This window comes from Heterodontus francisci, chromosome 19 (genome assembly GCF_036365525.1).
Source record: "Heterodontus francisci isolate sHetFra1 chromosome 19, sHetFra1.hap1, whole genome shotgun sequence".
In the NCBI taxonomy this organism is placed as follows: domain Eukaryota; kingdom Metazoa; phylum Chordata; class Chondrichthyes; order Heterodontiformes; family Heterodontidae; genus Heterodontus; species Heterodontus francisci.
Window position 1 is genome coordinate 68,988,910 of NC_090389.1, and position 21,041 is coordinate 69,009,950.

Consider the following 21,041-nt stretch of genomic DNA (forward strand, 5'->3'; position numbering starts at 1 on the left):
ATGCCACTGGTGATGCACATCATGAAATGTGGTCATGCTACCAGAATTTCATCCATTAAAATTAATGGATGTAAAATCATGGACACACACCTGTAATTTCCCAATATGTGCAGCTGGCAGGCAAAATTGCCTACTCGCAAACCAGAAAAGTCAGCCTTATGCATTTTGTACATCACAACACTTTTCACAAGACAAAATAATATGGGCTTGAATAATTGCAATACCCATTAGGCAACCTAGAATGGAAAAGCAAATGTAAGCATTACACGGTCTACATTTGACATCGCAGTGCAGATCACATCCTGGTGGCAAAAATCAGAACTGTACCAATATTATAAGTCATTATATGATAAAACTTGAGTTCATAGTTATATTCTTTATTGATCAATTAAACTTTACAACAGTTTCAAATACTCCTGACGTGACTAATTGCAATTTTTCACTGAATATTTTCTCCAAATGTGCCATGTAAAATGTTTTGGAAAGATCTGAAGGCATTAGAGTGGGCACAGAAAAGATTCACAAGAATGGTTCCAGGGATGAGAGAATTCAGCTACATGAATAACTGGAGAAGCTGGGGCCGTTTCCTTTGAGAAGAGAAGATTTGATAGAGGTGTTCAAAATCATGAGTGTCTGGGCAGAGTAGAGAGAGAAACTGTTCCCATTGGCAGGTGTTGAGAACCAGAGGGCACAGATTTAAGGTGATTGGCAAAAGAAGCAATGGCGACATAAGGAAAACATTACAGTGAGTGGTTAAGTTCTGGAATGCACTGCTGAGCATGTGCTGGAGGCAGATTCAATCGTGGCTTTCAGGAGAGAATTTGACAATTATCTGAAGAGAAAGAATTGCAGGGCTACAGGGAAAAGGCAGGAGAGTAGGACTAGCCGAGTTGCTTTTGCAGAGAGCTGGTATGGACACAACAGGCCAAATGGCCTCCTTCTGTACTGTAACCATTCTATGGTGGCATGTGACTTGAGCAGTGACATGTGAATTAAGCAATTGTAATATTTGCCTTGCAACTATATAATAACTGGTAAGGTACTCAATTTGGAGTGTCAAGGGAAAAGACAGCAAGAGAAAAATATAAATTAATAAGACTTAATATTTCCTAATTTAGACTGAACATTAAAATGGTCTATGGTTTATGATCAGTCATTTCATACAAGTGTGTTTTTTTGAATAGACATGCTGAAATAACTGCTGTTCAGTGTAGCACATAGTTAGAGAATGAATATAAAGAAACATAATGTCCTACCACCATGTGAACCAACAGAATAAACAGACCATCTCACCAGTGACTAAGTACTAAGAATTGTTTCACTCATCCAGAAAAACAACTCTCTTGCCCTGAATGCACTCATAAGTTATGGATCTTTCATACTTCTGACAGAGCTTTGATAGAGGATATTCCCATTACTGAACTATATACATAGTACATTAATAATTATGCTAATACAAGTCATCTAGTAATTACTGAAATAAAACAAATTATATGCCGTTAGCTTGAAGCAGAATTAAAATGATCAACTGTTAAACAAACGGAAAACCTTTAAGCTTTCTCTCACTGAATTAACCCATTACCATCTTCATTCAAACAAGCGCATGTATAGAAAAGCAGCTGTAAAATGCTATCAGCATGAAACTGAAAAGGTCTCACTTAACACCAACCTTGGAAAGGAAGGACCATCTAAGTTATAATTATATACAGGAATGTAAACTTGGCCCTGCTCCCTGGGTAAGCTAGCAATGATCAGCTGGTATCTTACATACCAGTTGCCTGAAACAGAGGTCTTATTACGTCAAAGCATATTTCTGGAATCCTATCACTTCCCCTTCTAATCTATTACTTCCTCAGTTCCCTCCCAGAATACTAGTGAGCTGCCAGACAAAAATATATGTCAAGTCTGGAACAGGCACATTCACCCACACAAATAAATACAGCTGGCAGATTTCTCAGAACAAGCTGTTCTGTAAGTACATAGAACATGACTCTGAAATACTTCACGTTTCCCACTTTTGTTGCTGAACATTGTTTTATCTGATATGTTCTTTAATAATGCTTATTACATCAGTGAATACTTAGCCAAAAAATGTAGATTCATTAAAAAAAAAGCTGTTCCTAATAAAGAAAAAAGGTGATAACACCATTTTACTTTTCAAATTAGAATTATGTTTAAAAAGGGTAACACGTGTACAAATTTCCTTTCTGTCCCGAGTTCCTCAGTTAATCTTCGGAATCTTCCCTGCCATTCCAATTGACAAATACAATCACAGCACTAAACATTGATTTATCAATGCTTCCACTTTAAGAAAAGTTATATTCATGAGGTAATATTTCAGAGGATACTGAAGGAACTTCAAGGCTCAACAAAAAAAAGGACATTGAAGCTATGGGAGCATGCAGCTTATATTCTTCGAGATGATATAAAAAATGTAAAACTACAGGTATGAGGAGAGATTTGAGATACTGGTACTATTTCTACTGGAGCCAAGAAGGCCAAGAAATTTAACAGGGATATTGGAAATTATCAAACATTTTAACAGCACGAACTGGAAAATACTATTTCCTCTGGCTGCAGAGTTAATGACAAGAGAGTGCCAATTTCCAATTATCATTAAAAGTGCAACGAGAGGAGTTAAGAGAAATTACTTTATTCTGTATTGCTGAGGCATCTTTTAACGGAAAAGTGTATAAATACTTGAAGTGAGGACGGATACAATATTATATGTACAGGACAAGGCAGTAGGAATAATTTTGGAATTGCTCTAGGAAAGAGCCAGCACAGACATAAGGATCCAAATAGCCTCCTTCTGTGCTGTAAAATTCTATGGCTTTACTTCTGTGAAGCACCATGAATGGGACTAAAAAGAACTATAAACAATGGGACCAAGACTAACTCACTCAGGCTGTAACTGACTGCATCACCAAAGAAAATTTTTTACATGTTATTCCCAGCTGATGGCCAGAAACCTGGTGAGATCGGGTAATGGATCAAACACTGCTCCCTGTGGGGAACCAGCAGGTTAATGGCCAATTAAAATGTTAAATACCTTTGCTGGCAGGGAACCTGCGAGCAAAGTCTGCTGACTGCAAATACAAATTTAAACAGCGTTCCAGACCGATGGCGGGGAACCTAGATGCCAGGCCTGCCTGACGACCAAATACAATATTGATATAGTGTTTTATCATTAAAAGTGCTAAAATAAAAAGCACAATTTAAAAATCATGACACAGACAGTAAACTTAGTGTGTACAGAAGTACACACCATTGTGCACAAAAAATCATGTTGGTTAAACTAGCCTTAACTATTGTACTGATTGGTTTAAGTATCCTGCGGTAGATAAGCCAAGAAGTATTTAATTCACTGGACAGGTCAGGAAAACTACACATCAGCAATGAGAAAAAATAGCACCAGCTAAGCAAACCACCCAATTTAATCAGTAATTTCCTTTCTTAAACCCAGGCATCTGGAATTAGCAACTACTAGAAACCAAACTTTTAAAATTTGCTGTCTGCTGCTAATTTTGTTCCTCCCTGGCCAGTATATATAGGTAGACATATATATCAAACATAGATAAATAGACAGGTCTGGAACAAAAAACTAAAACAAATTATTTTGTTAATATTGTGATAGACCACACTGCCAGTCTTCTGAAGGCTCAATACATTCATTGAGGTCAAATCCAAAGGGTTGAGTTCACCGGTCAGAAGCAGACCTAAACAGGAGCTCCAGTTTACAGTCAGTTCTAAATATCTGAAATCAAATCCAAAGCTATAATATATTACCACCACCTATTTATTACCTTGCACCATCATCTTTTTGGCATTTAATCATTCCTGCCTTCGAGCCTATCACAGACCTTCCCTATGTTCTTTCCTCTCCTTGCCATTTCCTTGCTTACAGACTATTACATCCCTAATGTTTTGCAGTTCCAACTAATGTAATTGACCTGGAACATTAATTCTGTTTCTCTCTACACTGAGGCTGCCTGACCTGCTGAGCATTTCCAGCATTTTCTGTTTTTATTTTAGATTTGCTGCATCCATTGTATTTTGCTTTTACATTAGTGTTTAATTCATTGCCACTTCTCTTCCAGGAATGACCACATTTAAGAAGTTCTGTCCTTCTCTGACAGGATTTCTGTTTGTCTCTTTTATTTTGTCCAGCTTCTTTGCTTTCTTGGGTTTGACCAGGTATCTTCTAAAACTAGCTTTTGTAGTCATATCTCTTTTTCCTCAGCAATTGTCTCCAGCTCAGAATTATTCCAAATGGATTCCAAATTAACATTCCACCCTTCATGTTTCAGATCCACCCATGATTCGATATTTCCATTATTTTCAACAGTCCTTGAACCACTTTTCACAACATTTAAGAAATATTTAGATGAGCACTTGAAACGCCATAGCATACAAGGCTATGGGCCAAGTGCTGGAAAATGGGACTGGAATAGTTAGGTGCTTGATGGCCGGCACAGACATGATGTTTCCCAGAGTGGGGGATTCAATTACTAGAGGACACAAGTTCAAAGTGAAAGGGGAAAAGTTTAGGGGGGATATGCGTGGAAAGTTCTTTACGCAGAGGGTGGTGGGTGCCTGGAACGCGTTGCCAGCGGAGGTGGTAGATGCGGACACGATGGCGTCTTTTAAGATGTATCTAGACAGATACATGAATGGGCAGGAAGAAAAGAGATACAGACCCATTGAAAATAGGCGACATGTTTAGATAGAGGATCTGGATCGGCGCAGGCTTTGAGGGCCGAAGGACCTGTTCCTGTGCTGTAATTTTCTTTGTTCTTTGTTCTTCCAACTGTATACCACTGTGCTGCCACCTCTAGTGGGTCTGTCCTGCTGATTGGACAAAACATACCCAGAGATGGTGATGAACGAGTCTAGGATGTTGGCTGAAAGCACTGTGTCAGGTTGTCCCCAGATGTTAGTGAAGAGGACTTTGCAGGGTTGGCTGGGCCTTTGTTGTGTCCAGTGCCAAGATCAAGGTTAAGTGGTCGATCCGCCTTTATTCTTATTTTTCGTAGTGGTTTGATACAAACGAGTGGCTTGCTAGGCCATTTCAGAGGGTGGTTAAAAGTCATCCACATTGCTGTGGGTCTGGAGTCACAGACAGGCCAGACCGGGTAAGGAAGGCAGATTTCCTTCCTTAAAAGGACATTAGGGAACCAGATGGGTTTTATAACAATCTGGTAGTTCCATGGTCACCATTACTGAGACTAGCTTTTTATTCCAGATTTTTATTTAATTAACTGAATTTAAATTCACTAGCTAATTCTATCTCTGGATCATTTGTCCAGGCCAATGGTTCTGCTGTTGCCATTTATCTCTTTCAGACCCATCCTTTGTTTCTTTACTTGTCCCATTACCACCCACTTTTGCCATTTAAATCACTCCTGCCTTCCACACTATCACAGACCTTCTCTTCTGTTCTTTCCTCCCTACTTCTGTACCCGCTTAAAAACTGTTGCATGTTAGGACATCTAAATATTCCCCTTCTGATGAAAAGTCTTGAAACTTTAAGCAGTAATTTTAACTGCCGAAAAGAGGTGGGTTTGAGTTGGCCTGGATGTTAAAATTTTTAAAATCTCAAACCCAAACTCAACCTGCCTTGAAACCACCTACTTCTGGCTTTTAATGGAGACATGACAAGAGTGGCAATCAACTTGTTCCCAGGAGGTGGGTCGCTCAGTGAAATATTTTAATGAGTTGCATACCTCAGATTTTATCGTTATTCCAGCTTTAACGTTGGCTGGCCGGGTTTCCCGGGCCTCGGACAACCTGCAGCTAAAGGGAAATGAGGAATGTTGCATGGAAGAGGCAAGTGCTTTTCCTGGAGGAGCAGCAGTGCTTTCCCCAGCACGCCCTCAAGCAAACCGGTTTCCCACTCTGTGCGATCGATAAACCCCCCAGCCCACACCCATACCACCACCATCCCCACCCCCCACCCCCCACCAAGATCACCGATCCTCTACGACTTTCAATCAGGCTGGCTTCTGGATGGGGGAACCTGTTTTTTAAAAAAAAACGCACATTGTGGAGTTAATCCCAAACTCTGCCTCCACCCACTCCAGTTTGGTAATCCCACCCAATAGATATTGGGGGCCATTAACTCTCTCTCTCTCCACAGGTGCTGATTATTTCTAGCACTTTTTGTTTTTATTTTAGATTTCCAGCATCTGCAGTATTTTGTTTTTGTTTATCTTAGTCCAGTTCCTTGCTTAACTTTAATATGTTTTCAGTAAAAACTACACAAGCTATGTCACAAGAGATTTGCAATAATAGAAATTATTATTAGTTTCCCCCTTCCCGTTTGTGAGGTTGAAACAAAATATCCAAAATGGTCAGTCCAGTCATTAAAGACAAGGCACAATGGAAAACAGAAAACCCAGTTTATTCCATAACTGTCAGACTCCATATAATCCAAGGATTTTGTTGCAGCTGTAGAAGGGTCCTAGAATGGTTACAGCACAGAGGAGGCTATTTGGCCCGTCATGTCCACATCAGCTCTCTGCAAAAGAGTCTTCATCTTATGAGTGGAGGCAATTGGGTATTTAATTATATGTTAACAGAAGGTAGCATTGAATGTTAAAGCCCACAATCAGGTTTTCCTGACATAGATAGGAATTTTAGATTACAGTTTAAATAAATATTCTCACCACCAATAGTGACAGTAAATCTGCCTCGGGTTCCAAAATAAATACAACTATCAGCCAGATTTTTGAAAAATGAAAGATGATCCATATTACAAACTGCAAGTTAGCTTCACTATTAAAGCTCAAATACTGTATACGGAACAGTGCTTGGAAGCACATTTTGTAACAAATAGATTACTTAGTCTTCATCTAGACAGCAACAAAATGTTAGATGAGGAAAGTGCAACCCTGCAAATTAAACCTTTCAACATCATGGATAAGTTTATTTGCCTGGGTGCTGTCAGGCTGAAGAACTCATAGGTCTTCAGTCACCTGCACAACATATTCACAACCCTCCTGTCAGGATTGTATCCATATCAATGTTAGAAATAGTGGTGAGGGTGTAACCCAAAAGCTGACATTTTTTTTTTTAGGTCAAGTATCTCTAATCTACTTCAGAAGGCTAGCTTACTCTCACTGATATCTGGGTGAAGGACATAGAGGCTAACAAGGAAGGTTAAAGTCTCATATCCAATACTAACAATTGAAGGACCAGTATGGTTGGATCCAAGACATCGAGGTTAATTTCTCCTTTTGTAAGGACGAGGTGCTCTACTCTGAAGTGACAGAAAAGAGTCTGCAGCAAGGGGGTCATTCGCAAAGATATCTTAAAGGTTGCAGGCATGAAGATATTGAGATCTTGACTTCGCTCCAGTTGAGATTTTATGATATTCAAAAGAAACCAGAGGAAATGAAACAAATAATCTGAATTGCTGTCCTTGTAGCTTTAAGAAAAGCCCTCATTATAATATGCACTTCTGTGTCCAGAGTTTGTTTTTTGCCATGGCCCTCAATTCTAAATTAGTTGGTTTTGCATGTCGCCAATCTTAGACAGTAACATCATGCAAAATACAAAGAACCATCACTATCAAAATAAAAATATTCCTACTGAAACAAAGAATATGGATGTAATCACCTCACCTGATGACCATGGAGGGTGTAGAGTAACTTCCCTTCTAGTAAATCAAGTATCTTCAGTGTTGAATCATTAGATGCAGTGATGAGATAGTTTCCATTTGGATGGAAAGAGAGGTAATTTACCACAGCACTGTGCACTGTAAGAAAATAACATTTCCTAACTTATCGGTCTTAATTTTTTGAATGCAAGTATCCCACACACCTAAGTTTTCTAAAATAGAAAAGCTGACCTTTTTGGAATTAAAGACCCCAGTCAACACCCAATTCTTCTGTCCCTCACACAGAATAATGAATTCCCCACCCACTGAAAACCATTATATTTTGGCCCAGTCCCGGAGAAACAAAAGTAAGGGTCAATAAAATTTAAAGCAGCCTCATCAAGGAAATGATGGGATGACATCGTGAGTGTTTAATGTGTGGTGAATGCCTGCTTTTGGAAAATGAAGACAATCCTACAAGAAAGGTAATTTTTTTTCTTCAGTTTCCATCCTTCATAAACTAGCACTGGCCTAGTAGTGAAAACAGGACAAGTAAATCCACTGCAAAGAACAGACTGTCTGGTTATTAGGGGAGACTGCCAAAATAGTAATAATACCACTTCACAAAGGTGTGTAAGTTACTCCAATTCAAAGCTATTCCAATGGAAACACGTTTTAAATCAGTCCATGAGGTAGTCAAGTGGTCTGCCCTTGACTGGACCCAAAGTTTCCTGCCAGCCAGGAGGTATACACATGGAATGTATCCCACTATTCCATTTCACAAACTTTGAGCTGGAATTTATACTTCCGCTGCCATAATAGGCGGCGGATGAAAACAATGGCAGTCCGCCCTTGCGGACCACATATCGCGGAACCGTCGTGATATTCAGCGCGGCAGCTCATTTAAATAGTCAGGGCGGACCGCCCAGCCTGATGACGTGGAGTGAGCAGGCGGTCCGTCCCCGGCAATGGAGTCAGCTGCCTTTGCGCAGGTGCTGACGCCATTTTTAAAGGGCTCCAAGCCTTAACATTCAATTTAAATAAAGGTAACTTCAATAAAAAAATTTAAATCCATTTAAACTGCCCCTCTCTCACCACCCCCCCAAAAGCCATAAAATTAATCACTTGCCCTGTTCTCCCCCCCCAGCCAAAACACTTCTTATGCCCACCTGACCTTCCCCCACCTCCAAAGTACATAAACTTTACACTCTAACCCTTCCCACCATCCCCTACACCAATGATATAATTTTGACCCCGCTCACCTCCCCTCACGCACAGAGAACCTTACCTGCTCCCCCATCTCCACCAGGGTTCCACCTCGGGGATCCGAAGGTACAGGAGTGCCGGCCACCGGCACCAATATCGCACCAGGACAGACGGTGGGAGCGAGCAGGTAATTTATCCCTTTATTTAAATTAATTTACATATTTAAATTTGGCTCCCGTCAGAGTGGTGGTGGGGGGGGGGGTGGCGCGCCACGAGGTCTTGCTGCTACTGGCAATAATCGGGCTGAGCCGGGCCGGGCCTGGCCTTCCCGGTGTTGAGGCCCATGGTGGGCCTCTCCCGGAGGCATTTTCTGCTCCCCCCAACCCGCCATGACCCTAGACATCGGGAGTCTGTAAAATTCTGCCCTTTATTTTATATAAAGGCAGATTTACAAAATGCCTTTCAGCTGTAATCTTCAGAGCTGCCAGGATTTACAAACAAAATCCAGTACAGTATAAATATGGCGTTAATACATCATTCTCACCCACTCTTATTTAGTGTCTCTACATTTCTTCCTCTCCTTTTCATCTACATTCTTTTTTCTCTCATTATAGCCCATTACATTTTTAGTCCTTTTCTACACTTTACCCTTGATGTTTCACCCTCCATATTTTGAAGTATTCTCATATGCATGTCCCAATTCTCCGTGGCTTCCAGAGTATGTCAGTGGCCTTTATACCTAGCCAAGCTTTCAGTAATGAAGTTCAGTAAATCCTAAAGACAAAATCATAAGTTGCAGTACAAAAGGTTGCATAGCAATGGAGGTCTGAAGTTACATGGGTAGGGACATAAATACCTCTTCTAAAATTCCATTTTAGGAAGTGAATGAAAAACTTTTAAGTAAGTGAGCCTGAAGCTTGATCTGTACTGGTTGAGCAGACAACAGTCCCCATTAGTAGCAAGGAAGCTATGTTTGGAGAAACAGTGCATGCTTTCTCAGGAATCACATGGTACCAATTGATACATGGGCTGCAGACAAAGTTGGTGACTGCTCATCAGCAGTACAACTGCTGCACTGGGAGGCCAATTAATTCCAACCAAAGGAAAAAGCAATGCCACCACCATCGCACCCACCACCACAAACATCCCGCACCCACCCCCCCTCCCCCCTCCAATGGTTTTCTTTCTTTTTCTTTTCTTTTGGGCCTCCTTATCTCGAGAGACAATGGATACGCGCCTGGAGGTGGTCAGTGGTTTGTGAAGCAGCGCCTGGAGTGGCTATAAAGGCCAATTCTGGAGTGACAGGCTCTTCCACAGGTGCTGCAGAGAAATTTGTTTGTTGGGGCTGTTGCACAGTTGGCTCTCCCCTTGCGCCTCTGTCTTTTTTCCTGCCAACTACTAAGTCTCTTCGACTCGCCAATGGTTTATAGCCTGCAATACTGGCTAGATTAACACATCATACCAGTTACAGACAGCACAATCCAGATTCTGGAGCGAATATCAATATCTGTAAGAGATGTACTGGAAAAGAGCATGTCCTCAGAATGCTTTTTTTGAAATTTTCCAAGAAAGCAAGCCCCAATAAACTGGAGCCCCCATTGAACCTGTTATGGGCCATGAGCCCCAAACAAATATTTTGTGATCTAAAATCACAATTTGACAAAGGGAAGTTAAGAGAACTCTACTGTAGATAACATTTAACTGCCTGGACCATTCTATACAATGTTTGAAACAGTTATACATGAAGTTAGTGTTATTCAACAACATCAGCCCATGTCAGTCTTTACTTCACCAAAACAAAAAAAGAACAGAACACAAATAACTATCGTCAAAAGGTCCATTAGGCGAGCATGGTCATCAAATAGGTTAAAAAGGCATTTTAAAGCTAAGCACTCTACGTAGCTGGAAAAGTTGAGGGGATATTTCTGCTGTAAATGTAAAAACTAATGGGTGCTTTATGAGTACAGCATGCCCTCCTTCCTGTGCAAGAACAAGAGGGGCAACATGGGAGATATCCTGACATCAACTTCAGAGTACAGCAAAAGGGATATTGTCCCTTTGCATTTTCTGAATATTCATACTTACATTAAAATGGCACTTCAAAATAAAGGTAACCCATGGACTTGGGGGCATATTTTCAAACAAACAGGTGTAACAATTTTATTGACAATGAATTTACATGCTCTGATCGAAGCTCTGCAGTCCTGCCACATCCAGTCATGAATGGTGGTGGACAATTAAACAACTAACTGGAGGAGAAGGCTCCACAAATATCCCCATCCTCAATGATGGGGGAGCACAGCACATCAGTGCAAAAGATAAGGTTGAAGCATTTGCAACAATCTTCAGCCAGAAGTGCCGAGTGGATGATCCATCTCTGCCTCCTCCTGAAGTCCCCAGCATCATAGATGCCAGTCTTCAGCCAATTCGATTCACTCTGCGTGATATCAAGAAACGACTGAAGGTACTGGATACTGCAAAGGCTATGGGCCCTGACATTCCGGCAATAGTACTGCAGACCTGTAGTCCAGAACTTTCTGTGCACCTAGCCAAGCTATTCCAACACAGCTACAACACTGACATCTACCTGGCAATGTGGAAAATTGTTGAGGCATGTCCTGTACACAAAAAAAAGACAAATCCAACCGGGACAATTACCGCCCCATCAGTCTACTCTCGATCATCAGTAAAGTGATGGAAGGTGACGTCGACAGTGCTATCAAGCGGCACTTACTTAGCAATAAACTGCTCAGTGATGCTCAGTTTGGGTTCCGCCACAGCCACTCAGCTCCTGACTTCATTACAGCCTTGGCTGAAACATGGACAAAAGAGCTGAACTCAAGAGGTGAGGTGAGAGTGACTGCCCTTGACATCAAGTCAGCATTTGACTGATTTGGCATCAAGGAGCCCTAGCAAAACTGGAGTCAATAGGAATCAGGGGGAAAACTCTCCGCTGATTGCAGTCATACCCAGCACAAAGGAATATCCTTGTGGTTGTTGGAGGTCAATCATCTCAGCTGCAGGACATCACTGCAGGAGTTCCTCAGGGTAGTGCCCTAGGCCCAACCATCTTCAGCTGCTTCATCAATGATCTTCCATCAAGCATAAGGTCAGAAGTGGGTATGTTTGCTGATGATTGTACAATGTTCAGCACCATTCATGACTCCTCAGATAGTGAAGCAGTCAGTGTAGAAATGCAGCCAAACCTCGACAATAGCCAGGTTTGGGCTGATAAGTGTCAAGTAACATTTGCACCACACAAGTGCCAGGCAACGACCATCTCCAACAAGACAGAATCTAATCATCTCCCCTTGACATTCAATGACATTACAATCGCTGAATCCCCCACAATCAACATCCTGGGGGTGACCATTGACCAGAAACTGAATTGGAGTAGCCATATAAATATCATGGCTACAAGAGCAGGTCAGAGGCTAGGAATCCTGCAGCGGGTAACTCACCTCCTGACTCCCCAAAGCCTGTCCACCATCTACAAAGCACAAGTCAAGAGTGTGATGGAATACTCTCCACTTGCCTGGATGAGTGCAGCTCCAACAACACTCAAGAAGCTCAACACCATCCAGGACAAAGCAGCCCACTTGACTGACACCCCGTCCATAAACATGCACTCCCTACATCACCGATACAGTGGCAGCAGCGTGTACCATCTACAAGATGTACTGGAGCAATGCATCAAGGCTCCTTAGAAAGCACCTTCTAAAGCCATGACCTCTACCAGGTAGCAGAACAAGGGCAGAAGATGCATAGGAATACCACCACCTACAAGTTCCCCTCTAAGCCACACACCATCCTGGCTTGGAACTATATCGTCGTTCCTTCACTGTCGCTGGGTCAAATTCTTAGAACTCCCTTCCTAACAGCACTGTGGGTGTACCTACCCCACATGGACTGCAGCGGTTCAAGAAGGCAGCTCACCACCTTCTCAAGGACAATTAGGGATGAGCAACAAATGCTGGCCTAGCCAGCAATGCTCACATCCAATGAATGAATAAAAAAGTTAAAATGCATTTTGAAATGCATCAGCCACTGTGATCAACACGCCTCCATAAACATCCCTTTATCCTGCAACTCTTTTCTGCTTAGACACATACATATACACTGGGTATTCACCAAAGGCACTATATCCTATGTAACTTGCTTCGAGCACCCTTGTGCCACATCTCAACATGACTTTTGACTGTCTCGCGTATGCCCGAAATACCTTTTTCAAGTAATCTTTTACTCCTGAATGTAGAATTTTCTAAAAGTTCACGTAACAAAAAATTTTTTTGCTGTCATTAGTCATTTACTTTCAATCTATAGGCACAACAGGAATTCAAGATCATTAATTTCAGTTAATTTAAGATGACTCTTCAAAATTTGTATGGATCATTGGAAAGTCCTTCCTGTTAGATGACCATAAAAGGTATTTTCCATGCACAAAGACTGCGCAACCTACAAATTGGAGCTTTACCATGAAAGTAATTAAAGTAGAAGAATTTGTGGAACTGGACAAAAGGTATCTAATGTTGCAATACACAAGACAATAACTGTAAACTCATTTTCAGCTCCCAACCCCTCAAATTAATTAAAAACAATAATAGGTATCAGAAAATTCATTTAAAGATGCCATTTGCCTCAAGGCTGTTAACTATTATAAACCCACTTAAGATACTCACTATCTCAACTCAATTTGCCTTCAATGCAAAACATAGAATGCTATCTACTTACCTCGATAATGTTGAAGAAGCTTATTCATACGAATGTCCCAAACTTTCACAGTGTTGTCTGTTCCTGCTGCTGCAATACATGTTCCATTAGGATGAAAATCTACATAATTAACAAACCTTTAGGGAGGAAAGGAAGTAACTTTTAGTTTCTTTATTCCTCTCACTTTACTCAGAGGGAAAGTTAGTACAGCAAAACTATTTTCTTTTGTCTCCATTGGGTAACAACAGTGCAGAACAACTGAACTAATCTGTAACAAAAGTATCATGGTAGTTGGTGGGAACACAAAGTTAGAGAGAGATTTAACTGGTTGGGAACTGGTTAAAACAATGTGCTGAACTTTCCCGGTGCCAAAGTGGCAGGCTTGGAATGGTAGGGTGGGGTGTGGGGGACCAGAAAAATAGCAGAGAGCCATGCCGGGACTGCTCCTTGATGCATTCCCGCTGCCAGGTAACTTGGGGGCAGGCAGGAAAAGCAGATCAGCTGCCCAAACCATGGGAGACGGGCAGACAATTTACATAATTAAGGCCCCAGTTTGTTTGGCAGGGTGGGGGGGGGGGGGGGAAGAGGGATTTTAGAGCAGCCCTTGCCGTGTGCGGATGCCGCCAGCTTAATGGAGGCAGCTTCCCTGCAGCAGTCTGGGGGCCCTTCAGAGCCAGAGGCTCCTTTCCCCAAAGAGGGAGCCACAGTCAGGAAAGCACACTGCAGCTCCAATGAGCCAGCTGGAGGGGTCGCCCCCCCACCGATCCAAGGAGCCTTTCCTGCCTATCTTCGGGTTCCGAAGAAGGGTCACTGACCCGAAACGTTAACTCTGCTTCTCTTTCCACAGATGCTGCCAGACCTGCTGAGTGGTTCCAGCATTTCTTGTGAAAATCCATAAGTTGCTCTCCAAAATGCAACGTTACCCCGCAAGCTGCACGAAAACAGTGGGCTGGATTTTGTTCGCAGCCCGGCATTGGTTTCAGTGTCGGGGGGCTGAAAAATTGGAGCGGCAGCCACTGAATCCGCGCCTTTATTGTTGGGCCCAATGTTCCCGGCGGCGAAGAAGCTCCTTGGCGGTCCCTCCACTGCTCTGCGACGGGACCTGAGTTTACATATTTAAAATACATCTTTGTGTGAATTAAGATGTAACCCATAGCGATCTTGCCTTCAGTTCCCGATGTTCAGCGTGATGTGCGGCACTCACGTGCCTTCACTTTCCAGTCCAGGGAAACCTGGTGCCACCGAGGTGGGGAAGGGGTGAACTCTGCATTTTGTTGTGCTGTACACAGGGCTGGCAGCCTTTTAAACATGGCGCCAGCACCTGCTCCTTCAACAGGTGACGCCGTGAACGGCACAGCTGAGGCCACCCCTGCCACGTGGTTGGGGAGAGGGGGAGGGCAGCCGCCATGAATATGCTAAGTGGCCACCTGCCGCAGAATCGCAGCAGCGTGGATCCCCTGCCGGGCGGCTGCCATTTTATGCACCCAGCCTGGTATATCGTTGTCTGGCTCCCCCATCAAATGCACTGAATGGCGTGATGTTGCTGGACTTGCATTGTTAATACAGACTAAACTCATCTCAGTAATTTAAAGCAATCTCATTAACCTTTTGCCAAACATAATTATCCTCCCAGAATAAATAAAATAACAACCATGATCCCTTGCCTATTCCCCATGCAGCCAAAGGAAATCAAAAATTCAAATACAACTGGCAATAAACTGTTAATAAAGGTCAAACTTAAATCCACTTATCATCTGATTACATTTTTTAAAATCTTGAAGGACCATCAGCAGGTGACAAAGCAAATAAAGAGTTTTGTAATGGACCACAATTAACACATATAAGCTAACTAATGTCACACCAGCTAGTTTACCCCTAGCAATAAATGTACTGGTATAGTGAAGTCCACAGTCCCCAGTCTGAGTTCCGAAGAAGGGTCACTGACCCGAAACGTTAACTCTGCTTCTCTTTCCACAGATGCTGCCAGACCTGCTGAGTGATTCCAGCATTTCTAGTTTTTGCCCCAGTCTGGCTTGCTTCTTTAAACAAATCTTTTTTAACCCCAGAGTATCGCAGCAAAAAGATACACAATGGAAATATATCATATGTTAGAATGTACAGCAAGTACATTCTTTCAGAGGAAGCTCCACATCCTGTATCAGCTCAACAGCACAGTTGAGATCAGGAATTTGGCATGCAGGAAAATCATGGGTTCAAACCTACACCACATCACCACTGTGCAAGCAATACAGGTAGCAATTATTCAATTATTAATTCACTGAAAATGTATTATTTACAAATATACGCAACTAAAAATCTCACCCTCCATGTTCATAAAATGAATGTATACATTCTCTAGTAGCTTTATCCCAAATTTTAATTGTTTTATCATCACTGGCAGAAACAATGAGCCGTCCATCTGGAGAAAATCTAGAATTTAAAAACAAAAAATACAGTTAAATTACAAAATGAGGAAGTATCTAATTCCCAGCCACCACTCAACCTGCTCCAGCATTCAATAAGATCATTGCTGATCTGATTGTGGCCTTAACTCCACTTTCCTTTCCGCCCCCCCATAACCCTCGACTCCCTTGAAGATCAAAAATCTCTATCTCTGCCTTGAATATATTCGATGACCCAGCCATGACTGCTCTCTGCGGAAGAGGATTCCAAAGGTTGATGACCCTCAGAGAAGAAATTCCTCATCTCCATCTTAAATTGGAGACCCCTTATTCTGAAACTGTGACCCATAGTTCTAGATTCCCTCTCTCAGCATTTACCCTGTCAATCCCCCTCAGAATCTTAAATGTTTCAATAAGATCACCTCTAATTCTTCTAAATTCCAATGAGTGAGTATGGGCCCAATCTGCTCAATCTTTCCTCTTAAGACAACCCCTTCATCCCAGGAACCAACCTAGTGAACCTTCCCTGAACTGCTTCCAATGTAAGTACAAATCTCCCTAAATAAGGAGACCAAAACTGTATGCAGTACTCTAGGTGCGGTCTCACCAATGCCTTGTACAGTTGTAGCAAGACTTCCCTAACTTTATATTCCATCCCCCTTGCAATAAAGGCTAACATCCCATTTGCCTTCCTAATTTCTGTACCTACATGCTTTGAGAGATTCAGGTACAAGGAGACCCAGATCCCTCTGTATCACAGCATTTTTCAGACTCTCTCCATGTAAATAATATTCTACTTTTGTATTCTTCGCGAAAAGTGGACAACCTCACATTTTCTCACATTATACTCCAACTGCTAAATTTTTGCCCACTCACAACCTATCTAGATCCCTTTGCAGTCTCTTTGTGTACTCCTCACAAATTGCTTTCTTACCTGTCTTTGTATTGTTAGCAAATTTGCGTACAATACACTCAGTCCCTTCATTCAGGTAGTTAATATAGGTTGTAAATAGTTGAGGTCCCAGAACTGATCCCTGGGCACTCCACTAGTTACAGTTTGCCAACTTGAAAATGCCCCATTTATCCCAACTGTTTCCTGTTAATTAGCCAATCCTCTATCCATACTAATATATTACCCCCAATACCATGAGATATTAGCTTGTGTGGTAACCTTTTATGTGGCACTTTATCATATGCCTTTTGGAAATCCAAATACACTGGCTCCCCTTTACCCAACCTGCTTGTTACACCCTTAAAGAACTCTTAAAAACTTGCCAAACACGATTTCCCTTACATAAACGCATGTTGACCCTGCCTCCTGTATTATAATTTTCCAAATGTCCTGCTACCACTTCCATAATAATGGATTCTAGCATTCTCCCAATGACAGATGCTAGGCTAACTGGCCTATAGTTTCCTGCTTTCTGTCTCCCTCTTTTCTTGAATAGGGATGTTACATTTGCCTATGCATCAAAAGATATGCACCATTTGGGGAATGCAAACCTAACCATTTCCTGCTTCCCCTATGTACAGTATTACGACTACTACTTAAGCACTTACTTGGCACACCGAACCCAATTTATGTGCTGGCTCAGAGAAAAAAGAAACTTCTGCCGGTGAACTGCCCAAACTTTGATGGTTTTGTCATCAGAAGCTGTAACCAATGATTGTCCATCACTGGAGAACTGAACACTTCGTATGGTTCCTGTGTGAGCTTTTAGCACTGTTGACTCGCCCTTTCTATAAAAGAAATAGGGAAAAAAACCTTGAGTTAATGAAAAGCATTATTATGCACTACAAGCAAATGCATTCATAGATTAGGGGCTAGATTTTATTTTCCCGCTGCTGGGAGTAGCAGCAGGAGAAAAAATGGCGACCTGCATCATGCCATGCGATCTAGCGAGCAGTTGCTCATTATAATATGCAGGGCGGCCGTCCCCCCAATCACCTGGCAGGGCGGCCTCGTCGACACCATCAACAGCGTCGCATGTTTCTGCACAGGCGCTGGCGCCGTATTTAAAGGGTTGCCAGGCCCGCATTGACAGATGACAGTTGACCCCGTGTTCCATCCCCAACTACACTCAAAATAAATGTTTGGCCCGTTTCCACGCCACCACCTTCCCCCCCTGCCACCCCCCCCCCACCCCACCTGCGCAATAACTGAAATTGCAGAGTTGCCTCCTTTTGCCCCGAACTGCACAAAGTAAACTTAAAAAAAAACAGAATTCAGCCCTAGATGTCCAACCATTGATTAGATGCATCTCTCCAAAGATAAATTCACCTCCCACCAACCAATATAATCTCCCAAGGTCCCAGTACTTTCAATTTCAAGAAAACAGCTTGCCATCATCACATTAACAAAAAAAAGGCAGTGACGTAAACTTACAGAAGACATAATTTATAATGGTAGAAGTCAGAGATAAAATTTCAAATCTTTTTAAGGTTCAGTATACTGTATCTATAAAGAATAAAGAAAAGGCCTTGTCTTTGATTAAAATGTTCCCAACCCCACATCCTTGGGCACAAAATAGTGGCTTCCCTCCATAAGCAATAGTGGTTGGGGTGGGGTGGGGTGGGCGAGGGGTAGTGACAGAAGAAGTGCTGAAAACCAAATGCATCATCTTATAGTTTCCCATCCGAAAAAATGATGTATGAATGCCTGCTGTGATCAAGTGACTATCTAATAAATTCATGGCAACATTTTTAAAATAAGTAACATGGTGGTGTTTTGGGGGAGCAGAGGGGAGGTGCAGGAAGAGAGAGAGAGCACATGCGAGTGAGTGAACAAAGGGGAGGGTGACTGGAAGTTGACTCCTTGAATTCAGACATAAAAATCAAATTTCAATCCAGAAACACACTTGCTAATTTCATATTTCCTGTTACTAAAAATAATGGTTTATGCTTTAAATTTTTAAAAGAGTTTCAGAAAGGTTATCGTACTGAATTGTAGAAAAATTATGGCACAGGAGGCCGCCATTCAGCCCATCATGCCTGCGCCGGCCGAAAAAACTAGACACCCAATCTAATCCCATCTTCCAGCACCTAGTCCGTAGCCTTGCAGGTTACAAAACCTCAGGTGCACGTCCAGGTACCAGAAACTGGAGGGTTTCTGCTTCCACCACTGTTCCTGGCAGTGAATTCCAGACACCCACCACCCTCTGAGTGAAAATGTTTTTCCTCATGTCCCCTCTAATACTTCTACCCATCACCTCAAATCTGTGCCCCCTGGTAACTGACCTCTCCGCTAAGGGGAACAGGTCCTTCCTGTCTACTCTATCTAGGCCCCTCAAAATTTTGTACACCTCAATTAAGTCAGCCCTCAGCCTCCTCTGTTCTAAGGAAAACAACCCCAACCGATCCAATCTTTCCTCATAGCTGCAACTTTCGAGCCCTGGCAACATTCTTATAAATCTTCTCTGTACTCTCTCCAAAGCAATTTATGTGCTTCCTGGTAATGTGGTGACCAGAACTGTATGCAATACTCCAGCTGTGGCCTAACCAGCGTTTTATACAGTTCGAGCATGACATCCCTGCTTTTGTATTATATACCTCAGCCAATAAAGGAAAGCAAACCATATGCCTTCTTCACCCCTCTATCTACTTGTCCTGCCACCTTCAGGGACCTGTGGACATGCATCCCAAGGTCTCTCACTTCTGTTGCCCCTCTCAATATTCTCCCGTTTATTGTGTCTTCCCCTGCTTAGTTTTCCCTCCCCAAATGCATTACCTCACACTTTCCTGAATTGAATTCCATTTGCCACTTTTTCGCCCACTCAACCAAACCATTGATATCATTCTGGAGTCTACAGTGATCCTCTTCACTATCAACTACACAGACAATTTTTGTGTCATCAGCAAATTTCCCAATCATGCCTTGCACACTTAAGCCCAAATCATTAATATATACCACAAACAGCAAAGGACCCAACACTGAGCCTTGTGGAACGCCACTGGAAACCGCTTTCCATTCGCAAAAACATCCGTCCACTACTACCCTTTGTTTCCTGTCACTGAACCAATTTTGGATCCAACCTGCCACATTTCCCTGTATCCCATGGGCTTTCATTTTTCAAACCAGTCTGCCATGTCAAATGCCTTACTAAAATCCATGCAGACCACATCCACTGCACTACCCTCATCAATCCTCCTTGTTACTTCCTCAAAAAACTCAATCAAGTTAGTAAGACATGACCTTCCCTTAACAAATCCGTGCCTTTCAAACTGGCAGTTTATCCTGTCTCTCAGAGTTGATTCTAATAATTTACCAACACCAAGGTCAGACTGACCAGTCTATAATTATTTGGCCTATCCCTCACACCCTTTTTAAACAATGGTATAACGTTTGCAAACCTCCAATCCTCTGGCACCTCGCCCGTATCCAGTGAGGATTTGAAGATGATCCTCAGCGCATCTGCTATTTCCTCCCTGGCTTCCTTTAACAACCTGGGATGCAATTCATCCAGCCCTGGCGATTTAGCCACCTTCAAGGATGTCAGACCCTCTAGTACTTCCTTTCTCATTATGCTTATTGTATCTAATATTTCACACTACTCCTCTTTTACTACAATGTCTGCATCATCCCTCTCCTTTGTGAAGACAGAGACAAAAACTTATTTAAAACCCTGCCCACATCTTCTGCATCCATGCATAAGTTGAGGATTAATTAAATGCCTCTGGTCAGATTGTGAGAATGAGTCAGTCATAAGAGATACTTTTCCACTTAGTTCGATAGTTCTTTTAAAATCCCTCGTCGATTAATTTATTTTTTACATGCTGTAGTCTGAAGCAGTGAATCAGCACATGTTCACCTAAAACCTTGGCCTGAATTTTACCCAAGACAGACAGGAACTGGCCACTGACTGAAAAGTCAGTGGAGAACCCGCTTCCACTTAGCCTGGAGATCTGACACGCATTTTGCGGGTCGACGGGCTTCAATTGGCATGAGGCGGGACTTTCACCCGCTTGAGGTAGGAACGGCCGCCTAACAGAGCTGCTGGCCAATCAGGGGGCTGACAGCTCTTAGTCCTAGCAGCGCCACAGGGAGCGGTGGCCATTGTTGGGATTACAACCGAGTGTGAAGAGATGTCGGGGAGCCTGGAGCAAAGGTAAGTTTTGGTTGCCTC

General features: G+C 42.4%; 1 protein-coding gene across 5 annotated transcripts in view; it reads right to left on the bottom strand.

Annotated features, from left to right (window-relative positions):
* Positions 1–21,041, bottom strand: part of LOC137380151 (POC1 centriolar protein homolog A-like) — a 149,208-nt gene that overhangs the window by 90,818 nt on the left and 37,349 nt on the right. For all 5 annotated transcript variants that reach the window (XM_068051870.1, XM_068051868.1, XM_068051866.1 and 2 more), the window contains 4 exons: positions 17,479–17,658; positions 15,839–15,946; positions 13,538–13,653; positions 7,626–7,759 (listed from right to left, as the gene is read on the bottom strand). In XM_068051870.1, coding sequence (XP_067907971.1) covers positions 7,626–7,759; positions 13,538–13,653; positions 15,839–15,946; positions 17,479–17,658 — 538 coding nt within the window. The remainder of the gene's footprint in view (positions 1–7,625; positions 7,760–13,537; positions 13,654–15,838; positions 15,947–17,478; positions 17,659–21,041) is intronic.